This window comes from Schistosoma mansoni (genome assembly GCF_000237925.1).
Source record: "Schistosoma mansoni, WGS project CABG00000000 data, supercontig 0199, strain Puerto Rico, whole genome shotgun sequence".
NCBI classification, from domain to species: domain Eukaryota; kingdom Metazoa; phylum Platyhelminthes; class Trematoda; order Strigeidida; family Schistosomatidae; genus Schistosoma; species Schistosoma mansoni.
The window spans coordinates 75,051-91,867 of NW_017386074.1; the positions used below are offsets into that span (position 1 = coordinate 75,051).

At 34.2% G+C, this 16,817-nt stretch overlaps 1 protein-coding gene across 1 annotated transcript in view; it reads left to right on the forward strand.

The window, feature by feature from the left end:
- Nucleotides 1-15,096, forward strand: part of Smp_140170 (nephrin related) — a gene marked incomplete at both ends in the record, with an annotated part of 35,282 nt that extends 20,186 nt beyond the window's left edge. Inside the window, 7 exons of the mRNA XM_018793610.1 lie at nucleotides 1,223-1,370; nucleotides 6,200-6,348; nucleotides 10,052-10,216; nucleotides 10,759-10,871; nucleotides 12,971-13,050; nucleotides 14,424-14,691; nucleotides 15,064-15,096. Of these exons, the coding sequence (XP_018647123.1) occupies nucleotides 1,223-1,370; nucleotides 6,200-6,348; nucleotides 10,052-10,216; nucleotides 10,759-10,871; nucleotides 12,971-13,050; nucleotides 14,424-14,691; nucleotides 15,064-15,096 (956 nt within the window). The remainder of the gene's footprint in view (nucleotides 1-1,222; nucleotides 1,371-6,199; nucleotides 6,349-10,051; nucleotides 10,217-10,758; nucleotides 10,872-12,970; nucleotides 13,051-14,423; nucleotides 14,692-15,063) is intronic.
- Nucleotides 15,097-16,817: the final 1,721 nt, after the last annotated feature.

Genomic DNA, 16,817 nt, shown 5'->3' on the forward strand with positions numbered 1-16,817 from the left:
TAATAATTTCTTGAATGATAAAGGTATTTCAGAACGGGTTTTGTGGATATTTGAGTATTTTCATAGTTGAAGTCATTAGTCGAATGAAGCTGGACCACCATGGAAAACCTGAAAGCACTGGATGGCCGTTTCGTCCTATTATGGGACCCCTCAGCAGTGCGCATCCACGATCCCATCTCGCCAGATTTGAAACCAGGACCTACCAGTTTCGCGCCAGAGCACTTCAAAATATTCTTAGAATTCTAGTGAGACATCATGATTATTGGAGTTTGCAAATTTTACGAGTGAATTAGCTGTTATTAGTCGCACCTGATAATTACTACCCTGTATCCCAGATATGATTGAAATTCATCGAAATTCTAAATGACTGTTACTGTTTTTGTAAGTTTTCGATGAGCCTATGAAATTACGGCTTGATTATCAGGCATACTTTATTATTATTTATTATTTGAACACGTTAATATTGGTACAAGGGAGAACCAGATAGATGTGTGCCACACAAAAAAATTGTCATTTCATTTAAATGTGTGAAGGTTATGATACTGTCCGGGTGTCCAGACCGATGTAAGTGGCTTTCATAGGGGTTCACACCCCGATCCTTTGACCTAGAGGTCTGATCCACAATGCAGTGGAGCATCGTAAAGAGATGCAATACCATGGGAGCAGGCGACCAGAGATTGATTAATACGCCATTTGTTCTTTCAGGATACTGGATCCCATTTTTACCATCGGTTTGGGATCAGGGTTGTTTAACTCTCCTAGTTGGACTTTCCGTGTCCATAAACCGGTTTAAAGCGCCGGACATTTTCTTTTCGTCATTTCAGTTTCGTAAACAACAGTAATGTCACGAGAAAGCAGTGAGTCAGACTGCTCTGGCAGAGGCTGTAAACGCGTGGCCATGTGAGAGCATTTCGAGCGAGTGGGCTGGCCCTCTCTCTACTCTCGGCCGTACCGGGGCATTTAGGGGCCTTACTTACTACTCACTAAATCATCTAATCACTCATCTATGTACTATTTATACGGATGAATTATCAAATATATTATGTATCGTGGGTTTTTTCTCCTAATTAAACTCAGAGAAAGTTCAAAATATTCATAAAATAATCAACTTCACTTTCATTGAGTTATATAAAATTCAGAATAAAACTAAATTAATTTTACGTAATTTGCCCCCCCCCCAAAAAAAAAAATTTTTTTTCATTTTCTTTGACATTTTCTGAAGAATCGCCAAAAATTTTAAAAATTGATCAATCAATTTCTTTGGATGGAACATTCGCTGAATTATTTTGTACAATCTATAGTATTCCTAGACCTACTGTACATCAAATTACATGGTCAATAAATGGAATCTCTATCAAACCGGATAAAAGGTGAGTAGTATAACTAAATGAAAATAAAATATTTGAATTCATATATGTTTTTGGTCATTTGAACATGATTGTCTTTTAATGGCTTGATAACTGACTGTAATAAGATCGGATAAATGATCGTTATCTAATGATTGCTGTTGAAATATGTATCCTAGCTTTCTGCGTATATTTTGACGGTTATTGTATTGCAATAAACCATAGAAATGATTAAAAAATGTTGCATAATCAAAATGAGGTGAGTGTTTTGTTAAGAGTAATGCCGTGGACGGATAAGAACCAAAAGCAGTTAATTGTATGAGTTTATATCATACATGTTAAAGAAAAGGTGACGATATTTTGGGTAATGTTAACTGATTACACTATATTTTTGGATACATATAGTTGGTTTTCTAGAGCACATTCCTATGGCCTCAGATGTGCAGATAAGGGCTACTCTTAGTACTATGAGGTTTGAATAAAACCGAGAAAAACTCCCATTTCGATTAAGAGTTCAGTATTTAGTAAATAAGAAAAGAATATACTAATTACAGAATCATTTCATTCTAATACCTAATCATATTGATATATCATCTCGAACTACCAAGCGAAAGACCCTTCATATGCCGAATTAAATTAGTGTGCACTAGTCGTGAAGCCCATTATTATTATCTTATCATTGATTAACTGTACTATTACTGAGTTTAATAAATCACTAAGCAACAACTTATCAACGTTAAATATCCTTTCAGAGGTTTGCATCTAGTTAATAGGTACGTTGTGTACTAGAAGAGCATGTAAAATAACATCAGTAAGGCTGACTGGAAAAGAGAGGTACGAAAGAAAAAAAATTAGCCAACGATTTAGCAAATACACAATGCACATACATTCATTCATAAAACCATAGACAACAATAAATAATAACACAAGCCTCAGATTAGGAAACTCTTGAAATCGAAACCAAAAATAGACAGTCCAATTTTCTACACTAATAACTAACTACTATGTTTTGTAATAATAAAAAAAGATTATTTACTCGATGGAAAATGCATGTGTGCGGCCTATGCTCCTCCACGAGGGGTAACAGGTGTAAGTAATGTTTTGTCATACTTTATATGAATGCATTTGGATGTTACATAATCAATGAAAGTTGTCGATCATATTGATTCAAATCTGATAACAATATTAATGAATAAAAATTTATTATAGAAAAGCAATAAAACTATATGGCTTATTTACATTCAATCGGTATAAAACTAAATTATCATCTAATTTGTGTAAGTTCATTAACAGACTGAGTTATAAAAAGCTTGAATTATGCAACTTCCTTAGTTCCCATACCCCCTATAATTGTTACTGCAGAAACAAATGAATCCCAATGGTCAAATAATATCACAGGATCAACTGACATCTTTCACCATGGTGAAAAATTCGATTGAGAATGGTCACAAGGTTGATATCAAGTCAGCATTTGTAGTGTTGTTCAATAGCCTTCAAGGATATGTCTCAACCAAATATTTCGCAATGGAGGAGGATGTCTGTTGACACTGTGATCTTCTTTGACTTTGGGATTCATTTGTTTCTGCAGTCATTTGAGTATATGTTTCATTACCCTTTTTTACTAGTTAGCGTATTTTAGGGAGTTAGTTTTCTACACGATGGGGTCGCTAACCCCATGCCTAATCCTCCTCCTTTACCCGGGCTTGAGACCGGCAGTAACTCTAAAAGAGCTCTAGCTGTCAACTAATTTCAAAAAGGGAATCTGTAATACGAACATCAAGACAGCCCTACTCTACGGAGCTGAAACATGGAGATCTACTACACCCATCGTCAAGAAGGTACAAGTATTTATACACAGTTGTCTACGCAAAATACTCAACATTCACTGGTCGGATACCATCAGCAACAGCCTTTTATGGGTTAGGACAAATCGGCTTCCATCTGAAGAGGAAATTGGGAAAAAACATCGAAAGTGGATTGGAAATACATTGAGGAAGTCACCAAACTGCATCACAAGGCAAGCGCTAGCTTGGACGTTTGAAGAGAAGTGGAAAAATAGGAAGGCCAAAGAACACATTATGCCGGGAGATTGAAGCAGATATGAAAAGGATGAATGTAAAGTGAAAAGAACTGGAAACGATCGCACAAGACAGGGTTTGATGGAAATGCCGGTGGGCGGCCTATGCTCCTTCATCAGGGGTAATAGGTGTAAGTAATTAGTAAGTAAACCCATCACCCTTACTTGCAGATCACGATTGCTCATCCCTATATACGTGTTTTTGCACATAGATGTAAATTGATAAATACAGTGGTATGTGACGCATCCACTTACGTGTTGTTTGGTGTTTTGGTGAACCATGGACCTTGCCTTTTCAATAATGACAAGTTTCGCTGTATAAAATGTCCTATTGACGGTTAATTTAAGTCTCCATTTCAACATGAGACTATTTGAGTATAGATATATGATGATCAGATTGCTTCTCTTCTAATTGTAATATCAACCTTTTTCAAAAGGGACTAATTGTTACAAATAGAAAATTGTAGAATAGAAAAGTTGCCTAACTGAAAAAAAGATAAATGCAATTCCCTGTTGAAAGGATAGATTCATATTAATTTAAAAGACAAATTTAGGGTATAAAAGGATTCAAATTTATTGAGTATTTGTAAAAAAGATAAATCTGTTTAGTTTTTTTATTCATTAACGGAATGGCAAATAGAAATTAATCTAGAACTCAAATGAAATATCTGATATGTAGTTTTCTTCCCAGGGATTACTATTCAGTTCACTTAGTTACATAAATGTAACTAGCTAACTAACTAACTAACTTACTTACTTACGCCTGTTACCCCTCGTGGAGGAGCATAGGCCACCCACCAGCATTCTTCATCCAACTCTGTCCTGAGCATGTATAGCTATACTTCTATCAATAATAACTTTAATTGAATCTATTCAAGCAAGATAGAAATGAAATGATTTATTAAAGTTAATATCATCCATACAAAGATAATAAAGAAAAAAACTTTAGGTCTACTGATGATTGATTGAGCAGTATATTATGTAATGTTAAACTGAATCTATTCAGTCTAGTAAATAAAAACTAAGCCTAAACTTTACTAAAAAAAGACAAGTGATTAATATCTGAAGTAAAATAGATGCTTTTTATCAATGTCATATTTATTCATTTGATGTCACAGTAATCTTATAATGAAATGATCTTATATTCTATAGAGCATGCAATTGTATTGTATATTCATAGTTGACATGATGAGTCAATTGAAGCTTGACTACCAAGGAAAACCTGGATTCGAATCTCGTGAGGCAGGATCGTGGATGAGCACTGCTGAGGGGTCCCATAATAGGACGAAACAGCCGTCCAGTGCTTTCAGGTTTTTCATGGTTGTCCAGCTTCAATTGATTTATGATTTCAACTATGAAGATACTCAAATATCCACAAAACCCTTTTTGATTGTATTGCATATGTATAGTAGTGCAGCGAGGATTTGATTATATTCAAGCTTTGAATAGATACAACGGATGTATATAGTACTTTTTAGCATTCTAGTTCAATGATAAACTTTATACATAAGATATTTGAAGACAGTAAAATGACCAGGCGTTCGCATGTGAAACGGATATTTGTGGGAAGGATAACTACAGGTGCAGTCGTGGATATGCTCTGCTCCATACTAGAATGTCCTTTACTACAAATTGAACTGTGAAAAATTAGTCTGTATTTACAAGGTATAAGACATACTCAATTCACGATCAATGTCATTTTTATTTACATAATTGAGATCATCAGTCAATGGAAGCTAAATCACTATGGAAAACCTGGAAGCACTGGACGGCTAATTCGTCCTATGGTGGAAATCCTCATCAGTGAGCATCCACGATCTCGCATCGTGAGAATGAAAACCAGGAACGATCAGTCTCGCCCGCGAACACTTAACCTCCAGACCACTGAGCTGGCATTCAACGGGTGTTATTGTCTAACTTCAACCGATCCACGAAATTGAGCGACCCATCCACCACTGTCTTCAGTCAGATACTATCTCACAACAGACCTGATTGAACTTCACTGGTCACTGCTTCTCACTAGAATTCCAAGAAATACCTCTTAAAGCCAGTTTAAAAGGTTAAGCGCTCGCGCGTAAGACTGATAGGTCACGTATTCGAATCACATGAGGCGGAATCGTAAATGCTTACTGCTTCAATTGACTCATGATCTCAGCTATTAAAATTACTACAATATCTTCAAAAACCCCTCCTGATATTATTTTTATTCATTTGAAATACTCCAACCTAAATACAGACTTTTTGTTTGACATAAATCTAGGCTTATTATGAAAACAATATTCAATGACAAACTAATTAATATTGTATGAAATCAAATTAAAAAAAACTATTTGACATGAAATATTTCATTAAAAGAAAATGTTTTACAACTTAAATCATAAATATACGTCCACATATATGTCCATATGCATACATTCCAGATCTTGATGAATTCTGAAGTTAGACATAACACCATTCGATGCTAGATCAGTGGTCTACTGATTTAACTTTTTTACATGAGACCGAATGTCTTGGGTTCGGATCTCATGGGCAGGATCGTAGATGCTCACTACTGAGAAGTGGCATACAGGGTCGAAACAGTCTTTCAGTGTTTTCAGGTTTTTCAAAGTGATCTAGATTTAATCGACTCATGAATGCAACTATTAAAGTTGATTAAATATGTAAAATACTTTTTTGACAAATTGTTTATATTAATCATTATTTTTAATATTGTTGACATGGTTACTAATTTTAATATAAATTTCATTCTTTTTTTTATTATTAATAATAATGTCAGATTACGAATTTACCAAGAGAAAACTCATCGTGGTGTAACTAGTATATTAACTTTAAATAATTTACGTCCAAATGATTTTTCTACATATAATTGTACAGTAGTCAATGATTATGGAAGTGATTGGAAGTTAATTACATTATCATCTGACAGTAAGTATATATATATTTATGTGTGTGTGTATATATTCAATTCTATTGAAGCAAGAACTTCGGTTCCTTTGGTCTTATTGCGATCAAATCACCAAGCTACTTACTTACCTACTTACTTACGCCTGTTACTACTGATGGAGCATAGGCCGCTGATCAGCATTCTTCAACCAACTCTGTCCTGAGCCTTACTTTCTAGTTCTATCCAGTTTTTGTTCATTCTTCTCATGTCTGTCTCCATTTCTCGAGGTAATGTGTTCTTTGGTCTTCCTCTTCTCCTTTGGCCTTCAGGATTCCATGTGAGGGCTTGTCTTGTGACGCAGTTGGGTGACTTCCTCAATGTGCATCCGCTTGTAGCTGGTCCGGAGGCTACTACCGGTCACAAGCTCGTATAAAGGAGGATGGTTGAGCATGGGGTTAGTGACCCCATCCTGTTGAAAATCAACTCGCTAAATAAACGCTGACCAGAAAAACTTATTCAAACTAAGCTACTGGAACCCTACTTATTTAGGGATTTTAACCTCCGTGTAGGTGAATAGTACGCCCACCAGTACTCTCCATTCAACTCTGTCTTGGAGAATATCTCCTAGTCGTTTCCAGTTCCCTTTCATCCTTTTCATATCTGCATTTCCATTTGCCAACGTAATGTGTTCTTTGACCTTCCACTTTTCCGTTTCCATTAAGGATTACAAGTTAGCGCTTGCCTCGTGATGAAGTTTGGCGATTCCCACAATGTATGTCCTATCCACTTCCATCTTCTTTTTCTAATTTCCGCTTCAGCTGGAAGTTGGTTTTCCCTCTTTCACAGAAGGCTGTTTTTGATAGTATCTGGTCGACGGATAATGAGTATATCACGTAGACAATTGTATATAAGTATTTGAAAATTTTTTGATTTTGGTTGTGGTAGTTTTCCACATTTCAGCTCCATACAATAGAACTGTCCTAACGTTCGTATTGAAGATTCTGACTTTCATATTGGTTAACAGTCATTTTGAGTTCCATACTGAAACCATTAGTTTATATTTTCAGCTTCAGTCAAAAACGACCAATTATATATCAGTAGTACAGAAGAATATAATATCAAATAATATGGTCCAAAATGCTGACTGTTTTATTTCTGGGGTTAAATGTAAATGTATGAGATACTGAATGTTATTCACTTTCATACATTGCAAATCATGAATATCAAATATATTCACTTGGTACATTGTTGAGAGAAATAGAATAGAAGATATATGATTTAATCTTTGAATGCTTTTTAGTGGGAGATTACATTTTCGTGAAATTCATTAAGTTTTCTTTAATTTAAAAGATGAGAACCTTGTGCGCTGATGAGGAGCCTTATACTAGGACGAAACAGCTGTCCAATGCTTCCAGGTTTTCTAAGGTGGTCTAACATGATTTCATTTATGACATATAAATCTAAATATATTTATACAATTAATTTATTTGTAAATCATCTCTGCAAGCTTACATGATCGCTTTACGTCTAATTGGATTATAAAATCTCATAATTACTATCCTAGAACTACTTATGTAGTGAACAAGAACTAGAGTGGGGACAATCGAAGGTATTTATGCATAAAATTACTGAATATCTCACCAAAATCTGACAACTATACAGTAAACAGTTAATTTGCAAACTATCAATCAATTGTCTCAAACTTGACCGTTCCTTCCGTAAATATCGGTCCATCTTCTCTGATTTCATTTTCATACCAATGGCGTTCCGTTCTTGTTTTTACCTTATCAATCATCTACTGAAATACAATCAATGCCTGACCGTCGTTACATACTACTTATGTGGATATAAGTAACCCACACTACACGTAAACACTATTCAGTGCAACTCTCTTTCTCTACTGTGTATATCAATCAATACTATTTTTGAAATTTGAGTTCTATTTCATGAATTGTGGAATTCAGATGAAATTTATTACCGAATAATCCATAAAATACAGACTTAGATAAAACAGTCATTTATTTAGCTTGTCATAGGCTCAAGTATATCGACAACAATAGGACAACGTATTAAGCCAATTATTATGTGCTAGACTTAAAAAGAGTTGCATGCTATATGTACGTAATTTAAGTCATTGTTATTGTTAATAAATCAAATATTTTCCGATTTTAATAATTTAATAGTTGAATTCATGAGTTAATTAAGGCTAAATCACCATGGTAAACTTGGAAACGTTTACGCGTGAGACCGATGGGTTTAGGGTTTGAATACCACGGGCGGGGTCGTGAATGAACACTGCCGAGAAGTCCCATACTGGGACGAAACGTTCGTACAGGTTTACTATGATGGTTTAGCTTTAATTGACTCATGAATTCAACTATACAAACCAAATATTTGTGAAAAGAAAAGAAAAACATTTTGTAGAAAAAGTACACAAATTGAACATTGAAACAACGTGAAGGTTATATAGACATTAAAAAATTATCTCCACAGTACATGGATATATTACTCAGTTACTTAACTTTTCTAATTAAAGTTTTTTTCCCATTCGAATATGAAATTGTAAGAAAAAACGTCTAGTTAGTTATTAATTTTTATGGCTGCTATTAACAGGTATAGATGTATACGTGCAAACTAGATCAACCGCATACTATATCAAACCCCCTTTCTCGTCTCCATATAAATATGTATTGTTCAAATATTTGGTATTCTGTTCCTATTTGTTCAGTTTTATTGTCTAAGCAAACTAATTCTAGTTTTAAATCATAATTTGTTTTTGTTTTTTTGATGACATTATTAAGTTTTTGCGAGCAAAGATGGATAGTATCTAGCAGTGGCATCCAGGATGCGCGTTTCGTTCCTTTTGAAACTCGTCAGCCGGATTGACCTGCATAACAGACTTGTTGATGTTCACTCTGGGACTCGAACGCAATAACGTTCGCTTCAAACGCCATCACGTTATCCACTTAGCTACTGTGTCCTCATACAAGTAAACAGCATTAGGTGAATTTAAACTTCACCCATTGAACAATCAGGTGGCTATCAGGACTAAGTAGATAAGTCAACAACGTGACGGCGTTTGAAGCGAACGGTAATGGGTTCGAGTTCCAGCGTCAACATCAACTCAGATGCAGGTGCATCAAGCTGACACATCATAATTAAGACGAAACGCGCATCCTGGATTCCACTGCTAGCCACTATCCATCTTTGCTTATAATATTTATTAAGTTGTGATTTTGGTATATTTCGCAATATTACATTCCTTGTAATAAAATATAAACAGTGAGACCATAATTTATGGACGACCTTTGAGTGACGCGAAAAGGACCTTGAGAATGCCCAACTATTGACTGGGTCTAAATGATTATTGTAAACATTTGTGAGGAATTGCGATTATGATTGACAGTTAATGTTTAGGATTGGGAATTAGATTTGTGGTCTTCATCACGAACTGGCAGAAACTAAAATCATAAAACACTACTTAACCAAACGAATGAATGAGTTTCTCGCCAAAATCGAAGTCCTGTTATATCTGATATCCTAAGTCTGCTGAATTCATCCATAAATTATAGTCTCGTCACATAAATTGGTAATATATTCATTAGAACACCAGTGCTAAACATGATTCAACGATATAAATTAACCGCTTTCATTGTACTTTCTAATAGTTGATTCGTAATTAACAGATCATCATTTGATTTATACTAAAATAAGTTGAATACTTTTCTATTCTGTTAATTTTAGATAAATGGCCATTAACATTTGCTGTTATTAGTGGATTTGCTGCATTATTGGGTGTTTTATTTGTTACAATTATATGCTGTTTCATTAGATATACCCGATTAAAAGGTACGAATTCAAAGGTATATTACAAATCTAAACAAGAAAATAATTTACAGAATAATGAAGGTAATTAAACTTTTTAACTCATGAGTCATCTTTGTCTAAATCTCTTTCTATGTTTAAAGAATATCTTAAATTGGGGATAAATGTTAATATCATTACTTACTTAGTTACACATTCTACCTCTCGTGGGGGAGCATAGGCTGCCCACCAAACTCTTCATCGAATTCTATCCTGGATAATCATTTCCAGTTGTTTACAGTTGCTATTCATCTTTTTCACGTCCACTTCCAACTCTCAATGCAGTGTGTTCTTCAACCTTCCACTTTTCCGTTTCCCATAAAGATTACAAACTGGCGCAGCTTCATGGTCCCCACAATATATGTCCTATCCACTTTCAATGTCTTTTCCCAATTTTCTCTTCAGCTGAAAGCTGGTTTGTCCTCTTCCAAAGAAGGCTGTTGCTGATGGTATCCGGCGAATGGATAATGAGTATCTTTTGTAGACAACTGTTTATCAATACTTGTACATCAATTTCATAATAGATAATAAATGACTTCTATTGTAATATATATTGTAACGTTTCATAATTTGATTTTATCTTTTAGAGAATAAACAAATAAGTGACGGTGTAGAACTACAATCAATACTTAAGAATAAACTAAACCAAACTGGTTTATCTAAGGCAAACCCTATTGAAGATGTCACTTTAACAAATAATGTGAGCATATTGTTTTTTTGAAAAATCATTGTTATTGTAATTTTTACATAAAGTAGATGTTGAAGTGTAATTGGTCGTAATGAAGACTGAATAAACTAGTTATGAGTACGGATACAACTACGTTTAGCTAATATATGAAGGAAAAAAGAAGAAAATAAGACTGCAGAAAACGGTTTTTTCATGGGTCAACTCATGAAATCAAAAACTGATTAGAATATCCAGTTATTAAGTATATGAGAATACATCAGATTGACGATGGATGATATTAATTTATTAATCATCTACGACATGTTATATAATTTTTGGTATCATGTGCTCACTAGTGACTAGCATCAAGATGGATTTCCTGGAGTAATAGTGAGAAGTCGTGATCATTGGATGTGGGTCAGTCACCTCACATAATGGAAGGTGGTAGCATATTATAGTGGATTGGTTAAAGTTAGACATTAACACCGTTGAATGCCAGCCGGCTCAGTGGTCTGAAGATTAGACGTTCTTGCACGAGACTGAAACTCATATTTTACAATCCCGCATGCGAGATCGTTGATTCGCTCTGCTGAGTAGTCCAATAATAGGACGAATTGGATGTCCAATGCTTCCAAATTTTGAATGTTGATCTAACATTGATCCATTCATGATCTCAATCAAAATAAAGTAATTGTTTCAATCAAGAAATATACGTCCACGAAGGGTTTATAAATTGCTTAATAATATGGTCTTCAAGTTTACACTTGAATATCTGAACATTGTCGCAATATTTTAAACTGGTCTTAAGTAGATTTCTACAATGTTACGGATGACGTATGTGTATGCAAGCCAACTGAGATGTTTGAGCGTTCACGGATGAAATCAGAGTAATGTTTCCAATCTGCAATTCATGTTTACGTAAAGATTACACCTAACCAAATATCATGATAACAATGTTATTATATGGTGATGAATTGTCATGAAAAGTATTCCACAGCAAATGATTTGTTAATGACAATGTATAAAGAACTTTGAAAACTTCTATCTAGAAATCATGACTATGCTTTCATGAATCTTATTTGAGTAATCAAAACCAAAAAAACAAACCTTTCTGTTCATGTAGAAAAGATTGTTTGACAGAGTCCCTGCCCAAAATTCGTGTAATTTATTAAGTATAAAGATGTTCAAAATATGTCAATTAAAATGAAAGAAACAAACGTCATTGTATGTACTAGTTTTTCTTATTCATAGAAATGAAGGCGACATGACTTACATATTTCCATCCGACAGCTGCTTAGTGATTTCTACAAGCAGTGTACTAGAATTATAAGTAAAGATGGATAGCGGCTTGCAGTGGAACCCAGGATGCGTGTTTCGTCCTATTTGGGACTCGTCAGCTGGATGTACCTGCATAACAGACTTATTGATATTCACTCTGGGACTCGAACCCAATACCTTTTGCTCTGAACACCATGGCGTTGTCCACTCAGCTACTGAGTCCTGATAGCCACTCGCTTGTGCGATGGGGTGAAGTTTGAATTCAATTAGTATTGTTTGTTTGAATCTTCTCATTGATGTTTAGGACTGCAACTAGTCAGTTTCTTATCGGCATATATGAATTAGGGCAATATCGAGGCAATACGCACAGTATGCACATATGCCAATAAGAGACTGATCAAATGCAGTCTCAAACATCAATGGGAAGATTCAAACAAACAATACTAATTGAATTCAAGTGTACTAGAAGCTTAACATCTCTTTACATCGTTTTTATGTACAACATTTCCTCCTAAAAATGTAGATGAATATACAAATGGTAATTATGAGTTTGCTTAGTAACCTCCTATGTAAAATATTGATCAATACATTCTTACTATTATTTGCTTACATGACAGGAGGGTAGATAAAATAACTTGTTCTCTCATTCTCTGTCTTTCTCTCCCAATGAGCCTGAACTTATCATTATGTGGAGACATTGCTTTCTTTTTAGTTATGACGATGCATCGGAATATGTATGTGTTGGAAAGATGGATTTAGATATTCATCTTAATGAGGAACTTATTTTCTGTCTCGTTTACTTGTTGCTAAATTCATTATTCTTAAACTAACATCTTTTATTTCTTCACTGTTAGGAGTGTTATCCTGTTCAAAATGTGTACAAATCGAATGTGGATGATACAGGGATTGGAAAGTGTACAAGTCATGATCTAGGGTAAGAATGAATTGTATTATTTTTTTTGGTTTCTACATCATTATCTTCTATGATGTAATCGGCTGTTAAGTGTCAAATCTCCTCTTAAATAGTATATAATGCATGATTCAGTTAGAAAATTATACCACAATCATATACTTTATACCTTTCATTGATACTTATTGATACTATGTTTGCGGTATGCTCTCAGTTCAACATCTTCCGTCGAATCTGATACATCAAAAAAGAGAGGTAAACTGGAATCAAAGCCATGTCATGTGGTGACAGTCGTCCACCTCACACAATGGATAAAGAGTTGCACAAGATCATGGATCGGTCAAAGTTAGACATTTACACTGTTAAATGTCGGCAAAGTGATCCAGAGGTTAAGCAATTGCTCACTAGGTCGGAGGTTCCGGGTCCGAGTACCACATCGCAAGCAAACCTATACTAGGACAAAACGTCCGTCTAGTAATAACATGATTTTCAATGGTATTCTACCATAGATCGACTCGTAAATTCAACTGAGAGTACACTAAAATCTCTATAAATCCTATTACTAATATATAATTTCGGAAGGGGTATTTTGTGCATATTATAATAACTTCAATAGTTGAAATCGTGAGACCACCATGAAAAACCTGGAAGTACTGGACGGCTGTTTCGAATTAACTTATGATCTCAACTATTGAAATTACTATGATACCGACAAAAAATCCCTTCTGATATTAATCAACATATGCTCACTAGTGACTGGCTTCAAGAGGTATTTCCTGGACTTTTAGTGAGAAGCAGTGACCAGTGGAGTTCAACTGGGTCTGTTGTGAGATAGTAACTTACTGAAGACAATGACGGATGTGTCGCTCGATTTCGTTGATCGGTTAGGTTGGACATTAACATCGTTGGATGCCGGCCATCTCAGTGGTCTAGAGGCTGTCTTTGTGTGCGAATCTGATGAGGCGCGATCGTGAATATGCACTACTGAGGAGTCCCACAATAGAACGAAACAGCCGTCCAGTGCTTCCATGTTTTCCATGGTGGTCTAGCTTCAATTGACTCATGATCTCGACTATTGCATTAGTTTCATTTGTCTAATATCGACGTTAATGTCATCATCATGATTAAAAATTTCTTGATTTTCAATATTTTAGTTCTATCAATTTCCATACAAACGATATTGATTTATCTACCAATTTGATAGAAGAAAATTATTTAAATTATATTTCTTGTACATATCCACAAGACACTACTTCTTTGTTGAATAATATCCATCCAATGAATGGTAATGCATGTACAAACAAAATGTCTACCAATTATAATCAACTACCATATTGTTCAACCCCTTTAATTGATCATCAATTCAATACAATTATAAGTAATATCTCACCTCTTAGTACCTCTGAATGTTTTACTAATGATATGATATCTAATATTAAACAATCAGATATTACTTCTATAATACATAGTCATTCACCGAAACCATGGATACAAAATATCAATGAATTGAAAAACTCTATGACACCCCCATTAGCATTTTCTTCTTATACAAATCATTCTACATCATTAGCTCCTATTTTTTTAATGACATCAGATTTAAATTATTCAACAGGAATTCATCAAGATTTTAATAATTCAAATACATCAACTGTTATTATACCACCGGTTATTCTACATTCAACTAATGATCAAACTCTTATCAGTAGTCCTTATGGTCCAATGACCATTAATAATAATAATAGTAGTAATAATAAAAATACCTCAATTATGTTCAATACTACTAATAGTAATGATAGGAATCATATTCCAGATATTTCTATTATCCCATTTAATGTAAGAAATTGTTAACCAGAATATAATAATAATTGATTCAGGTAGACATGTTATGGAAATGTATGTTCTACACTTGGAAGAACTCCTGGATTGTAGTTTGGAAGTCTCTCTCTATATGAATATACATCAATATAGTGTAAAACTTTGTAAAATATTTTTAAAATTTATTTTCTGAATATGTCATGATATTTTGTTTTTTTTTAGATGAGAAATAATATACTACTTATTACAGTATAAATATACAGTTTTGTTTATGTAGTCTATGTTTTATAATCTACTTAAATATGACAAAATTGACTGTATTATTGTTATCCCCATCGTCACTGATATGTCTTGGTGATTGAACGCTATACTAGGATACTAAGCTAGTCTCGTAACCCCCCCCCAAGCTGGAACTATACAGCAACTTGAACACGAGAGAAAAGGTGCAAAATATGCGAGAAGCACTTTACTCCAAAGGTTCATTTATGTACAGAAAATATAGGGTTTTTATAGTATTTTAGAAGTCCTTGGGTTTTCCTGAAAATTCTAGAATACTGCTAAACATAGTAGCAGTGTAGTTATCAGCCAATCTGAACTTTCACATGTGACTTTTCATTTTCGCGATGTTTCTAGCAAAACTTCTATTCAAACGCTGATTGGATAAAATTCTTCTTAATGTTTCTTAGGCTTGTCATGTCTATTGCGAGAAACTTTCTGGATCATCCCAACCCTATAGAAAACATGATTATTATGATTGGATTCTAACTCTATTCTTTTTCGATGGATAATAGATTACAAAGATGTTTTGGCAATTTGTTATGTTGTGGATAAGCTAGGATTTGTGGATCTGATATTCAAAGCTTTGACCTTGTGGACTGTTTACTGATATTCCATCTAAAACTCCTATCTTAAAATCTTGGCTACGAAGAATTTACATTCCAAGATTCAATGGCAAAACGAATTGGACCCAGTAATTCATATGAATAAATACACAACTCACCATAGATAAGAGTAATTTTAAACTTGAAGTAACAAGCTTCTAGTTAGCTTACAATAATTTGGGGATCAAGAAAGATAGTACGACAGTTAATAAGTCTCGTCGAAGCTTACAGTGCGGGAAATATAAAAATCACATCAACCGTACGTCAGTAATTATATATAAGATAATAGACTGACTGAAATCCCTAAAACACTTTTCAAAGTTTGCCATTGTTGCTTATTTATCTAGTGTGAATATGAATGAAGAACAGCTCATTCTAATATATTACGTGATATTCTTAATAAACTATAGACCATAGAACATTCATAGCGTACAATATGTTGACATTATTTAAATTACCTTTACATCGTGATGAATAATAATTCAAGTTGTCAGATTACTCTGATGAAAGTATGTTTCAACACTGACATCTTGGATATCCATGATGGTAGTGTAACCATATGTCAAGCTCCAGCTATTCGATTTTACTGATGTATAGAGTAAAAAATGTGTGAATATCGTTTAAGTAACAACATTTCATTTTAACTTCATTTTGTATTGTTTGTTTGAATCTTCCCATTGTTGCTTAGGACTGTAATTGATCAGTCTCTTATTGGCATATGTTCATACTTGACGGATTGACCCAATATTGCCTTAAGTCAAAAGTATTATAAGCAAATATGGATAGTGGTTGGCGGTGCAATCAAGAACGCGAGTTTTGTCTTATTTAAAACTCGTCAGCTGGATGTACATGCCTCTCACAGTTGATATTCACCCTGAGACTAGAACCTGAAACATGATTTTTGAAATATTTAAGGGAAATGTAATTATGAGTTTGAATTTGAGTCTTAAAAAAAAATTCGTTCTTGTGTATTCCCCTGTATTCTCTTAGGATTTTTCTAGTAGTAGTTTTGCTTTGAAAAATCGAATTATATAATCTATACACGATAATATAGGGGGTATTCAGGTTTTTAGTCATGAAGTATGCTTACGTTTA